Here is a 20000-nt window from a genome sequence, read left to right as displayed (position 1 = left end):
AAATAGTCACCGCCGCGCGCTACAGACGCTCGGGGTTGCGGCTCAGTTCCTCTTAAATCCAGCTTAATCGCTGTCCAAATGATAGTGCCCGTAATCCCATTTAACTAATTAGAAAGATGGATTTTCGAGGGGGGTATCAAGCTACCCCCCAAGCTACTCTACCAATGGAAAAAATACCATTCCTATTAAAGCTTATTTACTTTAATTGAACCCTAATGTAAATTGAAGTCCTAATACCCGTTTCATCACAGATACACTTACAGTCAACTCCCTCGCTGCTGTATCATGGTTAATTTGCGCAGCGAGTTTACTTTGAAATGATCTTTATTCACTGCGCGTCGTACGAGCTCGGCGTCTGGGCTCTACCTCTCGTCACAGCGCAGTGTACCGCAGACGAGGGAATGCTCAGCTGGGATGGAGATATCGGAGCGATGAGCTCGAATCCCCCCGCTGGAAGAGAACGGTAGAGGTGGAGGCGACAGGTGGAGGCGGGGAAGGTGGAGGGAGTGCAGCAAAGCAGCAGGCAAAGCAGGCAGGGCAGAAGGGATCGGCTGCTTAAATAGCCCCGCCCATATAAGGGCGCGGAAGCGTGTGGCGCTGTCGAGTCGTCCGACAGAGCTGGCCCCGCGAGACACGGCTCATTTACGGTGCCTTAAATGTTTCGTTGGCATCGGCATTTTATGGTCTGGCAACAATTAGCCTCACGCTGAGCATGAACAGTTATTGGTACTCAGCTAAGCTATGCCGAAAAACATCAACCCCCAAATGTACTTATTCCCCTGAGATAGGCTCTAGTTTTCTGTAATCGCTTCCGCTGAGGAAAGGCAGAGGCAGGCGACGGCCGCACTTATCTGAACTGATCCCATGTGGGGCCTGGTTCTCCCCCATGTGGGAGTCATCGGACAGTACTATACATGTTATTAATGCATCTGATTTGAGGGAGCTTGCATGCAGACAGAAACGTTTGTTTTGATGGGGATGCGAGCGCACAGGTCCCTTTACGATTCGGTGAAACTTTGTTTGTCCAGTGGTTTTAAACCGGTCTAGCCTCAGGATCCACGTTTGTCTTAGTGAGGACCCACCCTTACAACCCACGTATAATCTAAGGTTTTTAAGCCTTCTAATATATTTCACAAATTGAAGACTGCAGTAATCCACAATGCAACACACACACACACACACACACACACACACAAAAAGGACAATAAGGGGTAAAAACCCAAGTAAATAAATAAAAGAGCCGTTGCAACAATTTCCCGAGCTCCCAAAATACAGTTTTATCGAGACAACAATAAAATGCAAAGAGGCTCAATGGGTTAATCATTGAATTATATATGTACAGCCACAGTCCACTCCAAATTGACCCATGACCCAGTTTTGGGTCGCGACCCAGCAGCCATGTGTGGCACACACACATAAACAACATTAATAACAAACAACGTATGTATTGCAGCGTTTGTTTTTTTTCCACCACTCGCTTCATCTCCTTTTGTTTATTTGGGTTTTGTTTTTTTTGGTCACTTTTGCTGGTTATCGTCTTTAAACAAAGGGGGCTCCACAATTTGAATCCTTCAAATTAAATCCTCCAATACCCCAAACACCCCCACCACCCCACCACCACCACCACCACCACTCCCTCTCTCTCTCTCTCTTTCTCTCTCTCCCATTCTCTCTCTCTTTCTCTCTCATTCTCTGCCTCTCCACAGTGCGCTGCTGTGCGATGAAGCACCCACCGATGGCGTAACCTGACCCCCCCCCAAACACCCCCCCCGCCCCAGCCCCCCTGGAGCCCTAGTCCCCATCCTGTGTTTTAGATTCACAGTGTACACCTTGTTCCCCCCCCCCACCCCCCACCCCCTCCGTTGGCTGCCACAGAGTCGCTCTGCTGGCCCTCAGGATGTGGAGGGCGGGGCCGTGGCCCAGCCAGATGCCTTGGCGCTTCCGAGTCCCTCTCGTCAAACCCTGCCTTTGAGCCAGAGAGAGAGCGAAATAGAGAGAGAGAGAGAGAGAGAGAGCGGTTAAAGCTGCTGGATTGAACCCCTGACCCCAACTGTCACCCATCCAGCAGGGAACACTGCTCCCAGTCACCCCCTCGACCCCCCTCCCCACCTTGCCTTAACCTCCAGACGTCGTACAACGAGGCCCCGGGCTCGGGCGGTGATCCCTGTGCCCGCGGGGGCAGACGCCGGCTTTCCGATGCAGCTGTGGTGTGAATCCTTCGGTGGGAGAGAATAACACGACGAGGGTAATGGACGAGGGAGGCTTGGCAGCGAGGCCGATGTCAAACATTCGATACTCTCTACGGGCGTCAGAGTCTCGTGCCTCGAGGATGTTTGATCTCAGCCAAAGTCAAGAACCTCAAATCTATTTCGTGTGTGTATTTTTTTTTTTTCTTTACATTTGAACGCCCGGCGTGTGTAACAATCCTCGCAAAGGGAGCATTCGGCGGGACCCCCCTCGCGCCCGAGCGCAGCCGCCATTCCGATGACACAGTCGCCACCCTGGGAGGTCAAAGGGCAAGACCTGAACCTGCATTCAACAGGTGCCGTGGACCAAAAGTATCTGTGGCAGGAGACGACGGGCAAAGGAAGCCCTAAATAAGGCTCCACCGTTACGACCGTGCTCCAACAAACCTCTCATACAAGACTAAGAGAGGACTTCCTCATAGTTGGATTTCAATGTAATTATTTTCTGCTCACGCCTGCGCACGATGCCCCGACCTGCACTGCACAATGTGGAACGGGGAGAGAGAGCACATTTCTGAAGCGCCTGCCGTGATTAGCGAAACCCTCCTTTGTGTACATTGGCACACTTGCGCAAAGCGTGGCAATCACAGTCGAGCCACAGTCGGCCACTGTATCATTAGGCCTGTGATGATTGCCCCTCTTTCTCTCTCTCTCTCTCTCTCTCTCTCTCCTTTTCAGTCGGTAAGGAGAGTGAAGGGGACATGAGGTTAAAAGCTCACAATTTTCCAAATGGAAAATCACAGACACAGATACTATTATGGAGGTGTGCCTTTACAGACTGCAAACTGTCTGAGGGGCAACAAAGCCTCTCTTCACAGAGGACGTACGCCAGGCCAGTGGAGCCCGTGCGGGTCCTCCCTGGAAAAGCTGCACTTTCAGGTCTGAAAAACGGGAGAAATGAGTCTCACACGCCCTTTCTCTTCGCTGTCACTCGAGGCGCCGGGACACAGGGACCGCTTGTGCGAATCGTGAGTCGGTTTGCCAGTCCTTTTTTTTTTTGCGTTTCATTTTCTGTGTCAGTGTGTGTGTGTGTGTGTGTGTGTGTGGGGGGGGGGGGTCAGACTCGCGCAGGGCAGCGTTTAATTGCCATTCCTTAGGCGCTTTGGGTTATCAAGAAAATGATCCGCCACCTGGACTCATTCTTAGAAACAGCTGGCTGACACCTGAAGACGGCGTGCCTCCAGTCATACGAACCCATAAGTCACGACCACCTGTGGAGTCGGTGTTCGCAACTCCGACTCGAGAGGTCCCGATCGACGTCCAGCGCGGCGGTCAAACGAGGGGGATTCTAAGTCAGGGTTGGTGTAAAGGTTACGCAGCCTGCGTCGACTTTTACAATCTTAGCTTGTATCAGTCGACCCCCTGGTTTGAATGTCGCATGTGGAATATAGAATTGGAGGCTACCTGGACGCTTTGTGGAACGTTTGACTGCTCACGTTTTAGTCAGGAGTATGTTTTTGAGGCTCGTAAAAGTCTTTTTATACGAGTGAGTGACAGTTCATGGACTTCTGCTTCTGATGTTGTACAGTCCAATCTTCGGCAAAACATCCTTTCAAACGCTATGTGGATGTTAACAGCTGGACAGTTGGTTTATGCCAATCCATAACTTGAAGGATATGACTCTGAGGTTTAGTCCTGGCAGGGCAGGGGCTGCTCAAATTCATCAGTGCAGACCACAGCCTCATTCACCTACAGTACTTAACCAAAGGTACAAAGACCGGTCTGTTTTTTTACTTTTCCTCGCACCAAAACACTTCCCACTCTTGACATGGTAGGCCTGCAGAAGTGGAACTTACTGCGTGAAATGCACTAGCCCCATTACAGATATTTAAAAATAAATGCAGGCATGCGAGAAATTATTTGTTATCTCGAAAAAAATAACACCACCTGGCAGACATTCATTTAATTGCGCGCCACTAAAGCATACTTTATTATTATTCTTGATTCTTCGATTACAGTACTGCCGTTTTGTTTTAAAACACTTTTGCATAAAAAAACCAAAGTAAACTGAATGAGGAAATAATAGATGGGTACTTTAGTATGTCCCCGAAAGCAAGTGAACAAAAGCTCTGTGTGCTACCCAGGGAGCAGTGCGGATTGGGTTCTGCGGCTCAAGATCTTTGGCACTGAACCGCATACAAACATTTTTTTAGGCACGCTGACCAGGTTGCAAATTCTCCGACTGACGTGTTTGTTTAAGCAGGTAGCTTATGTAAGGTCTCATTTTGAGTAAAACACATATCTGTCCCCAAGGGGTCATCATGTTTGACACAAAGACCTGTTTTGACCAATTATAGTGCAGGGAAGTAATAGAATATATAAAAAAATGAAGGGGGGGGGGTGGAAATCAAGCAGCCACATCAACCACATGCAGTATGTAAAGTATGTGTGCACACAAACGTGTGAGCACGCACTCTTCGGAAGAGATGGTAAAATTGAGGTGTATCAATCTGATTTCATTTGCATAGCAGGATGGCCTGTTTAACCCTTTCCTCTTTGGTTACTAATCTACCACTGTCTTAACCCCCATTGCCCCAGCTCATACTGTCTGCATTGTGCTGATGTTATTGTTTCTCTTTACCGCAGTTCTGCTCTGCTAGTGCCCCTTTGGGGCCTATGTGGATGGATGGGAATACTCCACAATGGAACCATGCCATCAAACACAGCTCTATTGGCTTTAATGCAGTGAAGAGTTACATTGACAAGAGCAGTTACGCCTGAAAGGACAATAACTATGGATTTGGGGACACCTCCCCATTCTCTAAGTCTGACCGCCACGCTGAGCAGGCTGTGACCTTTTGTTTCCTCCTTCAGGCTTTGCAGGGCTGGGTGTTGGAGGTGCGGGTGGTGGACGGGTAGCCGAGACGGCTGCGGTTCCTTCTGGGTTTAGTGGGGATTAGAAGTGAGGTCGCGAAAGCCTCAGAAACTGACAGCCCCATCACGTTGCAGATCTCTGCGCCGCATCTCAAGGGGGCGTCCAGCTGTCCCCGCAGCTCCCTCCCCGGCCATAAGACGCTGGTCACCCGGTGGGTGGAACATAGTCAACAAGGTTGAAACAGTCACAAAGGATCAAACATGGCGTTCTCTAATCCCTCTAAGGAGCGTGACCCTGTTAAATATGTTGATGTTTGTCAGCTGCCCAGGCGCTCTGCCCTGGATCAATGGTTTGACCTGTGTGTGACAGTGGGGTGGGGTGGGGGGAGGGGGGGGTTACACACAACACAGATTGTTACTCCCACACACCCCACCCTAGTAAGGAAGGCATTTGCCTCTGAGGATGACACCCTTATTTTAGCCCGTGACCCATGACACCTACCTGTTTGAGTCTAATTAAGGAGGGATTGAAGGGCGCTCACATTGACCGAACATGTATCTGTCAGAGCCAATTAGCCATACATGCTTCTGGTGGAGGCATTTGTCATGCACCTTCCACAGAAGTTAGGGTTGCGGGGACATGCATGGATACTAAGAGGCTATATCATTTCACAGAAGAAATGTTGAAAATAACCAATAACAAAGGATTGAGTCCTAAAGCAGATGTGAAATATGATGAATTTTGTTCATGTACATAACGATAAAAAGCTCCATAAACAACTTCAATATGATACCCTATGATACCCTTGATAAGCCCCATATTGTTGCTCACGCACGTGTTGGACACCAATCTGTGGCATACCCGGCGCAGACGGATCCTGCATTGAAGATACTTCCCATGCCCGTTGTATTTTAACAGCGTATATATAGTGTTTGAACAACAGGAGCGGCCTGAAAATCAAATAGATGGAGCACTGTAAAAATGTTTGTTTAAATCTCTGACAAAGAAACCCCTGCAGAGCCTTTTGGTTTGGTGGTGTGCCAATAAAATGCACGTTAACAATTGATCACAAAAGTAACACATCATAAAGGGAAACATGAGACCAGTCATAAATCTATATGGCCAGTGAAAGGTAATAAATAGACTGCGGAAAAACGATTAATTCCTTGAAAATTCCATTGCCATGAGTCAGATTTATGATATAATCCGATTTATGATCTAATGTCCCAAACTAGAGAGACGGCTGAAACCTTTATTTCAATCATTTTAATATAATCCGTATATTCAATGTCGGTAAAAAAAACTTACTTGGCTTATGTACTCATACTTGTAGTAATTTGTCTCAATGCTTTCTATTTTAACTGGAAATTTCAGTACTTGTGTCGGTATCGGCGTGAGCACTCAGTGCTCGCAAGTCTTTTAAATACCTTAATCAATTACTTCAATGGGACTCTGGGAAAATGTCTGCCAAGTGGAATCTATCCAGTAATACTATCAAGTCTGTTCACAACAACACAATGACGAAATTAACCAGAAAATAAAGTTTAACTATGGCCCTGGCGTGCTGTCATTGGTCTGTCAGGGTGTCAATCGAACTGCCAAGAACGTGCAACCCCACCATGCCGGGGTCCTGATCCCCACATGTTTGGGGGTTTTGATCGCTGAAGGTTCCGTTTTACACCGTTCCTTATTTGTCTCTTTTCGCCCCCGTTCCCCCAGGAAAAGTCCCCGACGGCAACGCTGGTATATGTGAGGATAATGGTAAGTATGCTTAACTAGTTCCGGTAAGCCAAAAACTGGGCGCACTATGTCAAACTGGTCTCTAGTTTTCAGTGAGGCTGGGGACACAACCTAACGCTATAAAAGCTCGACTCCGCTCACTTTTTGTTGACATCTTGTTATCAACACGTCTTTTTTGCGTGAAAAGTTCTTTTATTTTTGTTGGGAGCATACTGGCGTCTCCACGGACGGAATTCCTCTGGTAGGTGCCAACCACTGTCTGCCTTTGGCTAAATTATTACTGTACCAGTGAAGATTCTGTAGTGGCTCATCCCCTCGTTCACATTCTTGGCACATCTTGGTTTGGCATAACAGAACAGAAATAAACACGTTTTGAAGGACACTTAACTTTAAGCTCTTTAAACACAGGGTCAACTGTGGTAACGTATTATTCTCTGACCCAAGTATTTTTCAAAGTATGGGTTGCGACCCATCATCGCAGGGGATTTGAATTTGGTCACCGGATATGATATATTTTCTATCTTTACAATATACTGTATATAGCAGAATAAAAGCCACACGATGGAGCTCTTGTAGGTGTAGGCTTTATCTACCATTGTGAAAGGGAGAGGCTACATGCTGACATTATCGACACCATTTCTTTTTACTGACGATAAGAGAAAACACTAAATGTGAGAGAGCCTATAAGCTCAGGCTGAATGCAATGATTAGGCCTCATTTATAAACATATATGTAAAATGCGTAAACACTACCGCTCCCAGCAGACGCCTGGGTTTGACTCGGGTCTCGGGTTCTGATATCTGATTGGATTGATTGATCTCAACCTCAAATGGGCGTCGATGCGTGTCCCATTCGGCACAAACACTTGGTAATTGCACTCTCATGGAAAACATGATGGGCCCCAAATAACACACTTCCCCCTTTCCCTTCCAGGAGCTCCATCCGTAAGTACAGTGCTCAGTGGAAAACGACACATTGAAAACAGTTTTTGTCTGCAGCCCTCTTCTGAGATTTTCTTGAGTAGGGAAAATTGTTTCAGGAGTGTGTGTGTGTGTGTGTGTGTGTGTTCTAATTCTGTCTCATTCACACACACACACACACACACACACACACACACACACACACACACACACACACACACACACACAGAAACACAGACACACAGAAACACAGACACACCTCCTCAATGAACGCACCCACGTGCACGCACAATATCACCAAAACATGCATGCTTGTGTGTGTGTGTGTGTGTGTGTGTGTGTGTGTGTGTGTGTGTGTGTGTGTGTGTGTGTGTGTGTGTGTGTGTGTGTGTGTGTGTGTGTGTGTGTGTGTGTGTGTGTGTGTGTGTGTGTGTGTGTGTGTGTGTGCGCGCACGCACGCACGCACGCGCGCATGTCCCTCTGCGTGGCTGTGTGTACCTTTGCACCTCGGGGTCATTTCACAGTGGTGCTACAGCGAGACACTGTTGAGATGCTCGGAAGACGAAAGTGAGATGAAACGGCCCTAATGCCTCTCACTGGGCGCGTTGCCAAGACGACCTGCTTTGAGACATCCTGATGGGACCGAACATCGCCGTACGGCTCGTTCAATCATGATCTCAACTGACTTTGATGTTCCGTGCAACAGCCGCAAACATGTGTTCATCATCACACGCCATCGCCTAAATGCTTGGAAATGCACATGTTGCATGCAACATGATGAAGTGGTCAAGCATGAGAGCCGCCCCCCCAGGGTAAAATTCAGCATGACAGAAAATTAAAGTCATTAATTTCTGGTTGGATTGATTAAAGAATGCTCTTTGGGTGTGGGTTTTTTTATATAATACAGTTAATTAAATTGTGATTCTACTGCAATGAATACCTCAGGGAACGCACAGGTCACGAGTTGGCTCCGCCCAAATGAACCATGGCCACTTGGAGATATAAGATAAGTTCCATGGTGTAAATGATATGATGGCGCTGTTATTAATGTAATAATTTATTGGGGTTGAAGTGTAGGAAGGTATATATATTTTTCCCCCTCCAAATTCGAATTATATAAACAAAATAATATAAATTAGATCTTGGGTTGCAAGATCAAAATTGCAAGGCCGTTCTAACTCATCAGTTCCAACCAGGATACATGGGTTCACCAAAACAAGTTGAAATCTCACACTGAAAGTGAGAACTATTTTCAAGAGTCAAGTCGGAGTCCATTAAACTGTCGACTACAGTCCGGACTCCCGGGCACGAGTCCAGACTTGCAGCCCAGTCTCATGAGGTCATCCACAAAATTTGACACTTGTTTGTCAGCTTTTTGACAAATGCCCTTCTCTTGGAATTGATGAGTGAATCCACAAGGACGGTACAGACGACCATCAAATCCCTTTCCTGGAAAATAACAGATAAACTCCGCAAAGGAAGCTGAGATATCTGATGCTCCTCCAGGAGAGAGGAGACAAAGGTGTCTACTCCGCCTCCCTCTGCTCCACCTCGACTCTCTAGGGCACGGGTGAGGGGATCCACGATTCTCTCCTCAACGCAAACGGGATGTCAATGCAACAGGTGATAAATGGAAGCGCTCGGTTTCCATGGGGTCGGGTTACTCGTGTCCTGGAACTGGAGGCCATGTTTCCCAGCTGGACCGGTCGAGGTCCCGCTTCAGGACAAGGTGTCTGTGCCGGACTTTGACGGAAGGGCTTATCAATGCGCGATGAACCCGACCTGGCCGAAGGTGACGGGAGAGCTCCCACTCCTGTCGGTGCACGACTGAGCTGAGGGCGTGGAGAGGACGGGAAAGAGGGGCAAAAATAAATCAGGGAGGGGAGGACGAGCAGAGAGAGAGAGAGAGAGAGAGAGAGAGAGAGGGGAGAGAAAAGCGTTATGACCGATGGGACAGAGCAGGGCTCCTATGGAGACACGGACTCTTCACTGCGTAATCGCTTCTCATCAAGTGCTTTGGCTGTGCACGGGGCTGGAGGAATGCACCGCAGGGCAGCCTCCAGCTCATCCCGAAAAAAAAACAGAATCCCCACCCACACCCCCAGCCCCACGCCCGTACACGTCCACCTTGTTCGATAGCATCACTGAGCATCATCCGGGAGGGACGGTAGCTCACAGCCGAGGGGAATGGGAGTGGGTCATTAACATAATGACCCATCGGTACTGTATGTGGTATTTCCTTCAGTCAAGCGTTGTGGTGGACAGGCCTGAATCAACACTAAAAAGGATGAGTACAAAAAAAAAAAAAAAAAGGCTACAACGGATGAAGCTTCAAGTCCAACACACTGACACCATTTCGGGTTAAGTCGCAGTCAAAGCCAAGCGCTTCCTCTGGGCTCCTCATCTCCAGGTTATTGAGATTGACGCCTTTGTGGGTCATGTGCGGGCATGACTGGGAGAGAGAGAGAGAGAGAGGGAGAGAGAGAGAGAGAGAGAGAGCTTCCCCTCTGTCCACCACCACGGCCCTTTATAGCTTTGTGGCTGCAGGGTGCAGTCAGAGGGAAAACACGTGTGAGGCGCTCTGGGCTCACTCGCAGGCACGCAGATCTGGGACGAGACGGGCCCCCCCCCCCCTGGATCTCCCTCCCGTGTTCCTTTGTGACGCTTCTAAAAAATACTTTCACACAAACGCAGAGAAAACAATTCCCCCCCGTGTACTGTAATCACACACCCTACTGTATATAAATACTGTAACTCAGAGAGATTTACGGCGCCGCAAGTTGTTCCACAACGTGTCAGGGGTTATGGCCGCCCAAAGTAGATGTTGAGGTTTGGAGGGCTGCAATTATCCAGCTCACCGCAAAAGCCATTCCACTGAGGAATAAAGATGTAAATGACACTTACTTAGGTTACCGTAAACATGTCCCCTGAGGACAGCGTACCTGCAAACAGAAGGCACCGTCAGGACTTCAGACGCGAATGTGGAGGGAGGCCGAGTCAGAACGGCCACTTGTGAGATGGCGGGAGGAGGCGTGGCCGTAACCGTGACGACGCCCCGCGGGTGTCGGCGTTCGTGTCTCAGGCTTGCACTCCTGCCCCGCGTGGCTGTTTCCTTTGACCCCGGTGGTCATATGGGTAAGAAAAACAGACAAACAAACAAACAAAAACACAGGTTTGGTGCAGCCTGGTTATCTGCTTTCGGCCCCCAAAACAAGAGCGGACCCGGAAAATACCACAGACTAACTAATGTTCACACATGCGGTCGGGCGCAAACATGCACACGTACACTCACCCACTTTAACATACACACAGACAAACCGACAGACGCACATTCCCCCGCGCAGGCCCACAGCGTAAATAAATAGCCAGAAAGAAAAATATATGAGCTGATAAAAGACAGATGTTGCCATTGGATATGAGATTAGATTTGGCTTCCGGGCTCCCGTAAGAGAAAGGGATCATACGGACACAGTAAATTAGTTTTCGGCACGGCACGTGGAACGGTGGCGGCCAGCGGTGGGAAGTGGACACAGTCCGCTGTGTAAATCCTAGAACACTAGAGTGGGTGATATAAAGGCCAAGACCCACATTCTGAGAGAAGTCCCTTTTCCGACGGCGGCACAATCTACAATCAGGCTTTTCTTCGGACCAATATAGTTAACAACACTCTGTCTGTGCTCTCTCTCTCTCTCTCTCTCTCTCTCTCTTTCTCTCTCTCTCTTTCTCGCTCTTTCTTCCACTCCCCCGGTGGATCCAATGATAAACCCAAAAGATTACGGCGGGTTCAAGCTGTTGACAAATTTGATCCGAATTGTGATTGAAAAAAATAAATAGATAAATTAAAAATAAATTTTCAAAAAGGACCGGCTCTGGGCCGATGGAGTAACGGGGAGCTTCACGCCCGGTACGCAGCGTAACAAAAGCCCCCGCGACCCGTGCGCTCTTTTGATTGTAGGCCACTTGAAGAAACACTCGGGGCCTGTTTGCTCAGTGGGGTGAGTGGCCCTCAAAGTGTTGAATATTATTCCACTGGCTACAGGGTGGGCTCTTGCACTGGGAGGTGTCAAATGATCACTTCCCCTGTGTTTGGGGAGAAACTGTAGATGTGTAACTGTGGTGGTGGAGGGCCCCCGCCGGGTGAAACGTTTCCAATAATCTGAGTTGAAAAGCCAGCTGGATGACGATGAGGCCGATGAAAAATAGCGCAGTTGGAAACTGTGAAGATGTATCTCATACGTAGACCAATGGGCAGCCTACTACTCCATGTCTTTGACGAGTGATTCCCAACCACTGGCCTGCGGCCCAACACGGGTCTGTCGAAACATTGGGCCCGCATTTTAATACGCTATCTGTTTACGGCGTCTCCTTTTTTCGTAGGTTGTACGTTGTTTATTGATGTTCATCATATCCTTTCAAACTTTTGGTTGAAATCTAATAACAAGAGCAATAACAAAAAATGGTTTAGGGGTTAGGGATAAAATATTATTTGACAAATTCAAAGTCATTGTCAACGGCTACATGTACAGTATATTTTTTGAGAACCTTTTGTTGACTTCTAATAAAAGTGTAAATCCATAAGGTAATTTTTTTTTTAAATCTTATTTTTGATACTTTTTAGCTGGTACTTTTATAGGAGCAGCCATTCAATGTATCTGCATTAAGCACATGCTCCTTTATAAGCTGTTTCCATTGTTGGTGGCAGGGTCCACATTTCCCAACCTTGCAAATGGAAAATGCATGCGATCCAAGGTTTGAGAATCCCCGTCTAAAGAACGCTGTCTGTCATTTTAAAAAGCCAGGTCACTTTGTTGTGTGTTTGATTTAGTGTATGGATCTCCCGCCTGAATGACATCATGACGAGGTCCCAGGTACATGATCTCATTCGGCGGAGCTTCTTCGTTTTACCTTCTTCACCATGAAGCCTCTGGTGTTGGTGGCGGATGACGTTCTCAGCGTGGATGTAAAGAAAAGAGTAAGGGCTGAACTCCAGAGCGCTCATCGTTCGTGGCAGCGCTCCACCCGAGATGTCTTCCCCAAAAGAAAAGCCAAGAGAGGCGTGGTACGTGTCGTTGGAAGGGCAGTGCAGGGAAATGGCCATTACTGCCACTAAAGCCTGCTTCACATTGAATGCGTAGCCACATCACATTTACTGTTTTTGATGAGAGTTTAAAACTACTTTTATATTGTGTTTGCAATGTGAAAACAAAAATACACACAATTCACTTATATAAGAGATATATTGATAGTGAATACGGTGACATCCTAGGTTGATGTTAATAACGTCATTATTTTCGTTTTTAGCCCAGTTCCAATAAAAATGAAAAAAAGACTTGACTGGCGACACTACCGTTCGTAGTGTCGATCCGAAACTTGTTGCGTGGGTTGAAAAATCTGAACGCATCCCGGAACCGTGTGCGGGATCCTTACCTTACTCCACAGGAATGAATGGACTTCCTGTTTGATCTTGCTGTTGTCGGATTAGGTGTGAAGCACGCTTTAGCGTTTGGGCGCTCTTTCATTCGCTCTCAATACAAAATAGACCACCGTAGAAATACAGACGTGTGTCAAATATTTATTTCAAGTCAAATCCTTTGTCGTTTATTTTCCGTTTCAGTGGTTTGACTGATCCGTAACGTTTACTACGCACTAGAGCGGGCTCGCTTCGTGACCTGACAGCTGATGGCCTCTCTGCTCAACCCCTTGGTATGTCATTAGATGCAGGCTGGTTATAGGGTCTCGGTCACAGCCTGCAACATATAATAACTTTAAGTCATCAACGACAGGATCTGAAGCACTGGACATCTGAACACTACATGCATGTACATGTACAAATTTGCGGTTTTTTGGTTTCTCTTACTCTCACACACACACAGATCAGCCACAACATTAAAACCACCACTAATAACCACTAATATTGTGTAGCTCCCCCTCGTGCCGCCAAAACAGCTGTGACCTGCGGAGGCATGGACTCCACTAGATCTCTGAAGGTGTCCTGTGGTATCTGGCACCAAGACGTTAGCGGCAGATCCTTTAAGTCCTGGAAGTTGTGAGGTGGGGCCCCCATGGATCAGACTTCTTGTTCCAGAACATCCCACAGAGGCTCCATCGGATCCGACCCTAACCCTGCCCATCCACATGATGAAGAGGAAAATGTGATTCATCGGACCAGGCCACCTTCTTCCATTGCTGCATGGTCCAGTTCTGATGCTCACGTGTCCATTGTAGGAGCTTTCAGTGGTGGACAGGGGTCAGCATGGACACTCTGACCAGTTTGCAGCTACACAGCCTCATACACAGCAAGCTGTGATGCACTGTATGTTCTGACACCTTTCTATCATAGCAGCATTAACTTTCTCAACAATTTCTGCTACAGCAGCTCTTCCGTTGGATCGGACCAGACGGACTAGACTTCACTGCCCACGTACATCAATGAACCCATGGGCGTCCATGACCCTGTAGCTGGTTCACCAGTTGTCCTTCCTTGGAGCACTTTTTGTAGGTACAAACCTCTACATACCGGGAACACCCCACAAGACCTGTGGTTTTGGAGATGCTCTGACCCAGTCGTCTAGCATCACAATTTGGTCCTTGTCAAAGTGGCTCAGATCCTTACGCTTGCCCATTTTTCTGCTTCCAACACGTAAACTTCAACAACTGACTGTTCACTTGCCCTGTTCACTGCCTAATATATCCCACCCCTTGACAGGTGCCATTGGAATAACAATGCGTGTGTGAGATTTTTTATATATATATATATATATATATATATATAAAAAATTATTTAATTCAAAAACACACACACACACACACACACACACACACACACACACACACACACACACACACACACACACACACACACACACACAATCTAAAGTCTCAAAGTAGCTTCAACATTATGTTTTTGGAAACACGAAAACAAAATCACAGAAAAATAATGAGAAGAATCACTTGACATTTGTTTATTTAAAACAAATATATTTTTTAAATAGTCATCACTCTGGTCTATGTAAGTAGTGCAAGTACAGAAGAGGTTTGGGGCTGTAACCAACATCTTGAACAAATCCATAAATGACCAAACTAATGAATGAAATCACTGCACTCCTCTTAAATCTTGGCTATTCTACAATATAAAGAACATTGCTGCCCTCTTCAGGAAGGCATGGAGCTATGAGTTGGAGTTATGATGCCAATAGTAGACATTAGCAGTAATAGTAGATTTAAAAAGGTGCAAATGTTAACACATAATACTGTAAATAAACTGTATATCTCCCCTTTTTTGCAAGTCCTTACCATAAAACTGGAGGATTGCTCAAATTATTTTTTGATGATTAATCTTTATTATAAAAATCTTTCCAGAAATACCTGACGCTGTGGATAAGTGACATCCATTTCAAATCAAAATATTATCATCTTAGATTCTTCTAATATTTTTGTATACAGTTGAAACAAATAAATTATTTTGTTTAGAAAGCTGTTGTGTCACCAAAGTCTTTGTTCCATCGGACATACAGATCAAGAGTATGGGGGCTGACACTGGGCTTGATGCGCTTCAGGGAATCCTCAAAGTCTTTAAACTGGATGCTTCGCATCTGCAACTCACAAAAAGGTAAATTTGTTTAGATGAAACTTCATATAAAAAAAAAAGCTAACTTCAGAGAATCCATCTGACATAAAAACTAGTGTGAAAAGGCAGAATCTCACCTCGCTAACAGTCATGCTCTTGACTTGTTCTGGTCCCAGTTCTATGTGGAACAAAATAACATTTCTATTGAGTATATTAAACAAGCCAAATGAAGTTAGGTCTAACCACTACGAACCAGTCTTACCCCTTATTGGTCCCAGAGCAGCGTCTTTGGCTAAAGCTGTGAGATCACTCCCTGAGTATCCAGCCGACATCCTTCCAAGACGGATAATGTGGAAATAGTTAAAAAAAATAAAATAAAATAAAAAAAAATTCTAAAAAGGGTGGCAGCATAATTCAATGTTTGCAAAGTATGAATGCAGGCATATGAACTCACTTGGCAAGATGTGTCAACTCTTTTTGGTTAAGTGGATTTCCATTTTTTCCTAAAAGATGCTTGAGGAGCTTCAATCTCGTCTGGAGGATTGTATGAGACACATTTCAGAGCAGACCCATGAAGCCTTCTGGAATAAACTGTGTTATAGGATACGTTACCTATTTTCAACCCATGCCTTGTTCCAATGTTGTTCATAGCATTGGAAACTGTACACAGCACAGCCTAGCCTCTCTGAATGCTTTACTATTGTGCAACTTGTGTCATGGTGTATCTTTTTTTTTTTTAACCATGTTTTGAATATTATATTTGATTTAAAACTACTTTTTGCAATTGCCACAGTTTGTCCACAGCGGAATGTTGGCTACAGCAAGTTGTCAGCAGGATGTGACCCAACTTCCCGTTTCTAGTGTCTTAGCACAGATGTAGGCAAAAGCTGAAAATGCGTGTTCTCTTCAGTACGACATATCCCCATTGAAAAACTTTGCCCCATATTTTGTTTTGCCCCACTGCAAAACATAAGGACGGTGAGATGCTGTAGCGGAGTCGTAAGTTGCTCCACAGTCAAGCATTCAGTGAGGTTGTGTTATTAAAGCAACACTGTGTAACTTTTTTTTTACCTTAAAGTCTTTTTGATGGTACACTGAGTTGTAATATGGAGAATGGACCGCTTTTATTCCCACCCACCCCCCCAAATGCCTGTTCTTGCACTACGTAACTTTGGTGTTCGGGTTCAAAACCACGGGAAAAGTGTGTTACGCTTTACAGCACTACGTCACTTCCTTGATGTTTGGCTCCGGCAATTACCCTTTTTTGCCTGATAAAAATTATTTTTAAAAAATTAATTAAAAAAAAAATGTACTTTCATTTTTCACTTTCATTGCGCCACAAGGTTTGTTTCACCCTCTGACTTGCATGTGTGAGCTGAGATTCAAGAGGTTTTTTGGTCACAAGCATATACATACGTTCATACATATATGCATTATGCGAGCCGATCTGCCAGGCCCAGCACATTTGGTACCTACACCGGTAGCAGGGGGCCGATCCCCGTGCCCGGGCACGGACCTCGCCACTTGCCACTCGGACCCTGGAGCCGTGGACTGAGTGCTTGCTAAAGTGGCAAGGTTAGTGCAAGGGGCACTGTAACCTAGGTGTACATTATATTTGCATTTGTTACATAAAACAGAGTGTTATTGAAACATGACCGATAAGGTTCAAATTTCTCGGGTAAAATGAATTATTCTTGGACACCGGACCAAGTTTCACGACAGTGGTAGAAAAGTGCAATTCCTCCTATAGCTGTAGGGGGGCCAAATCCTAAATACCAAGAGTTACATAGTGCAGTATACTTAAATAAGGCCTGGATTGAAAAACGGCAAGCCTATCCTCTAACTTATTCTACCCTCCCACCGCCCCCAGCCCAAGAGAAAAATAAAATCAAAAGCCTAAAACGCAGCACCTACCTCTTCATTCGGCAGTGCCACGTACACCCTTTTAGTAAAGCGCCTGTAAGAAAAGCATCAGAGAGACCTCGCCAGTTACCTCCCTTGAGCGCCTACAGACGACGTACAGCAAGCTGAGTTTGCGCGGCTGACCTGAGCACCGCTTCGTCGAGCTCCTGAGGCCTGTTCGTCGCTCCCATCACCAGCACCCTGTCGTCCCCTCCCGACTGCACCTGGCCGCGGGGTGAGCTCTTGTTAACACGCGTCAAAAAGGTTCACCCGTCGAAACGGGAATCCTAAAAACACAGTCTAGAACTGAGTCAGAACTCAAACGAGTTCATTTGGTCAGCGGGTTCCTGTGACTATACTAGAGAGGGATAAATACACTTTCATGGTCGATGACGTGCAGACAGGGTAAGCATCTGATAATAAGAACATTCGATTTACACAGCGTACCAACATTAGATTTGCAGATCTTTTTCAATTTCAAAATACCTAATGTAAAACAGACGTTTGTCTAAATTTGGCATGTCTGGATACTTTAAATAATGAGATTTATTCAAATATGCCGGCGATATACAGCTGGTTCGACAACGAATGACAAATGTACTTATTGTAAGTGTGTTTATTATTTGTAAGAACTTGTACATCTATTGTTTTGTCATTTTAATTGACGTCCAAACAATTGCGCTTAACAATTGAATTGTCTTTTTTGATCATTTTATTCTACTATCTTAGTATAAGCTTGTAACAGTTAATTTCTCTCAACTGAAATGACGGAAACTCTTCATTCAAAATCCGTAATCTATTTGTTGTTAAATTTCAAGTTTGGCTAAACATTCCCCTGAAATTTGGATGAAAACGCATGGTTGTGGAATTTGACAATTTCTTGAAACGACGGCGGTCAACTAACATGACTGCGACCAGGTCGACTGTGGAATCAATGTGACGGTGGCCTTGGCTTTCCCTTACCCCGTCAAACTCGATGAGGAACTCGGTTTTCAGGCGGCGGCTCGCATCGTGTTCCCGCTCGCTCCTTTCGCAGAGCAGGCTGTCGATTTCATCTGAACAATGTCCGATGTCGGAAAACGGCAGGAAAGGTCATCGTAAACTTTGTGTGACCGAGGGGGGGGGGGGGGTGATTAAAGCTGAGGGTTTTCCATTTTATGTCTCAAAACGGCTGAAAACGAACCAATGAAGATGATCGAAGGCTGCAATTCTCTGGCGACGGCGAACAATGCTCGGACGAGCTTTTCACCCTCACCGACCTGTGATGGAGGTGAGAATGAGTGACGTTAATGGTTAACCGACTAATCCTATTGGTCAAAGGGGTCATTAAGAAAGATCAAATAGATAGACAAGTGTTGACAATGTTATTATCTAGCTTTGGCCCCATGATGTGTGGGTTTAAAGTAGAGTTTATGCAACAGTTAAGAACTGAGATAAGATCTGAAAATGGGGAAAATGTGCCCCCATTGGCAAAACTAGTAAGAAATGAATGTCATGGAACACTGAAACACTGGATCTGTCTGCTTACATATTTGGAGGTCAAGCTGGCGGCGCTGATGTTGAAGAATGTGGCATTGGACTCCTTAGCGACTGCTTTAGCCTTCGGTGGGAGAAAAGACAAAGTAGTGTGAGCAAGAGTATGTGACTTTATTAGGTGTAACATTCACATTTTATACTCCTGCATGGAATCATGAGAAAAGAGCCCCCCTCTTACCAACATGGTCTTCCCGTTTCCAGGAGGGCCAAACAAAAGCAAGCCTCTTGCCGGGGCTCGCAGGCCTGTAAACAGCTAAACAGGGCAACGTCGGAGGGGTGTCAGTTGCTATTGCGTCATTCAACTATTAGAGAGATCCGACACGTGAAAAGCATTTTATTTTCCCAAGTGGCTACCTCTGGTCTTAAGGCTGGAAGGATGACAATTTCTTGGAGCGCTTGCTTGGCCAGCTCCTGTCCGGCGATGTCCTCAAAAGACACACACGATGCACTGAAACGAACAAAGAAAGACGACTGTATTATTATTGTATATTCTTTGGATTTCGCCGATCAGCTATGCCAAAATTGTCGACGGTGGTAAAACACCCCATCCTCCCACAATACCTCTCAACGATCTCACTGAGGATCATGGTGGCCAGTTTGCTGTCCACGTTCTTAAAGTTTTTCATATTTCTCTTTTGAGGCTGCTTTAAAGCTGCAGGTTTGCCATTTTGCCGTGGAGTTACCTGGGGAAGGGGGGCAGTGTTGGATCAAAATGTACTTAAAGCCATCTGCTGCAAATACACAGTGGAGAGCCCATGGAACTCCACAGACTTTGACTTAAAAAAAAAGAAACTGAGAAAAAACAACCTTTACATCACCGGTTTTGGGACCAGGTCGGACAGCACTGGTGGGCCTGGCGCGACTGGACACACCCCCCTTTACAGCCTGGCCTTTCGGAACAGACTTTGGCTGGGTTGCAACAGGATTTAAGCCATTCTGAGGAGGACCACTTTTCCCTTTCGGTGCCAATGCGGCCTCTGGAAAAATAAAAAACAAGGATGGTTTACAGACTCGGGTCATACTGCGAACTTAATAATTTAAGTCCGGGTGACGGCGTCGTACTGTGCCATTTCTTCCCTTACCTAAAAGGGCAAGCCGCTCCCGAGCCATAATGAGATTAGTCACCATCTTGGCTTGAAGGCTCTTTGCCCGCCCGTGCTGGTCTCCTGAAAACAATAACAAATGTGGAGTTAGATCGTGTCTGTACACCACACAAACACGTGCAGTGCATCAAGTGCTGTTAGTAGGGGTCAGGGTTCACCTGGCCCTGTGAT

The 20000-nt window shown here is 46.2% G+C and overlaps 2 protein-coding genes across 3 annotated transcripts in view; both read right to left on the bottom strand.

The window, feature by feature from the left end:
* Positions 1–14673: 14673 nt before the first annotated feature.
* On the bottom strand, positions 14674–19889 carry spast (spastin). Of its 2 annotated transcripts, none has more exons than XM_080017144.1 (14): positions 19809–19889; positions 19534–19703; positions 19288–19409; positions 19081–19174; positions 18905–18979; positions 18719–18790; positions 18374–18449; positions 18154–18245; positions 17335–17414; positions 17203–17245; positions 15743–15822; positions 15551–15621; positions 15426–15466; positions 14674–15313 (listed from the first exon to the last, which is right to left on the bottom strand). In XM_080017144.1, the coding sequence occupies exons 1-14, from the start codon at positions 19852–19854 to the stop codon at positions 15188–15190; spliced, it is 1188 nt and encodes a 395-aa protein (XP_079873270.1). In that variant the 5' UTR covers positions 19855–19889; the 3' UTR covers positions 14674–15187. The 2 variants fall into 2 exon arrangements, with proteins under 2 accessions (XP_079873270.1, XP_079873271.1); XM_080017145.1 differs by having other exon boundaries at positions 19540–19703.
* Positions 19890–19966: 77 nt separating this feature from the next.
* Positions 19967–20000, bottom strand: part of mkks (MKKS centrosomal shuttling protein) — a gene marked incomplete at its 3' end in the record, with an annotated part of 2994 nt that continues 2960 nt past the window's right edge. Inside the window, exon 3 of the mRNA XM_080016463.1 lies at positions 19967–19993. Coding sequence (XP_079872589.1) covers positions 19967–19993 — 27 coding nt within the window. The remainder of the gene's footprint in view (positions 19994–20000) is intronic.

The sequence above is a fragment of the Zeus faber genome, assembly GCF_960531495.2.
Source record: "Zeus faber genome assembly, chromosome: 16".
Classification (NCBI taxonomy): domain Eukaryota; kingdom Metazoa; phylum Chordata; class Actinopteri; order Zeiformes; family Zeidae; genus Zeus; species Zeus faber.
This window is presented reverse-complemented; position numbering and strand designations above follow the sequence as displayed.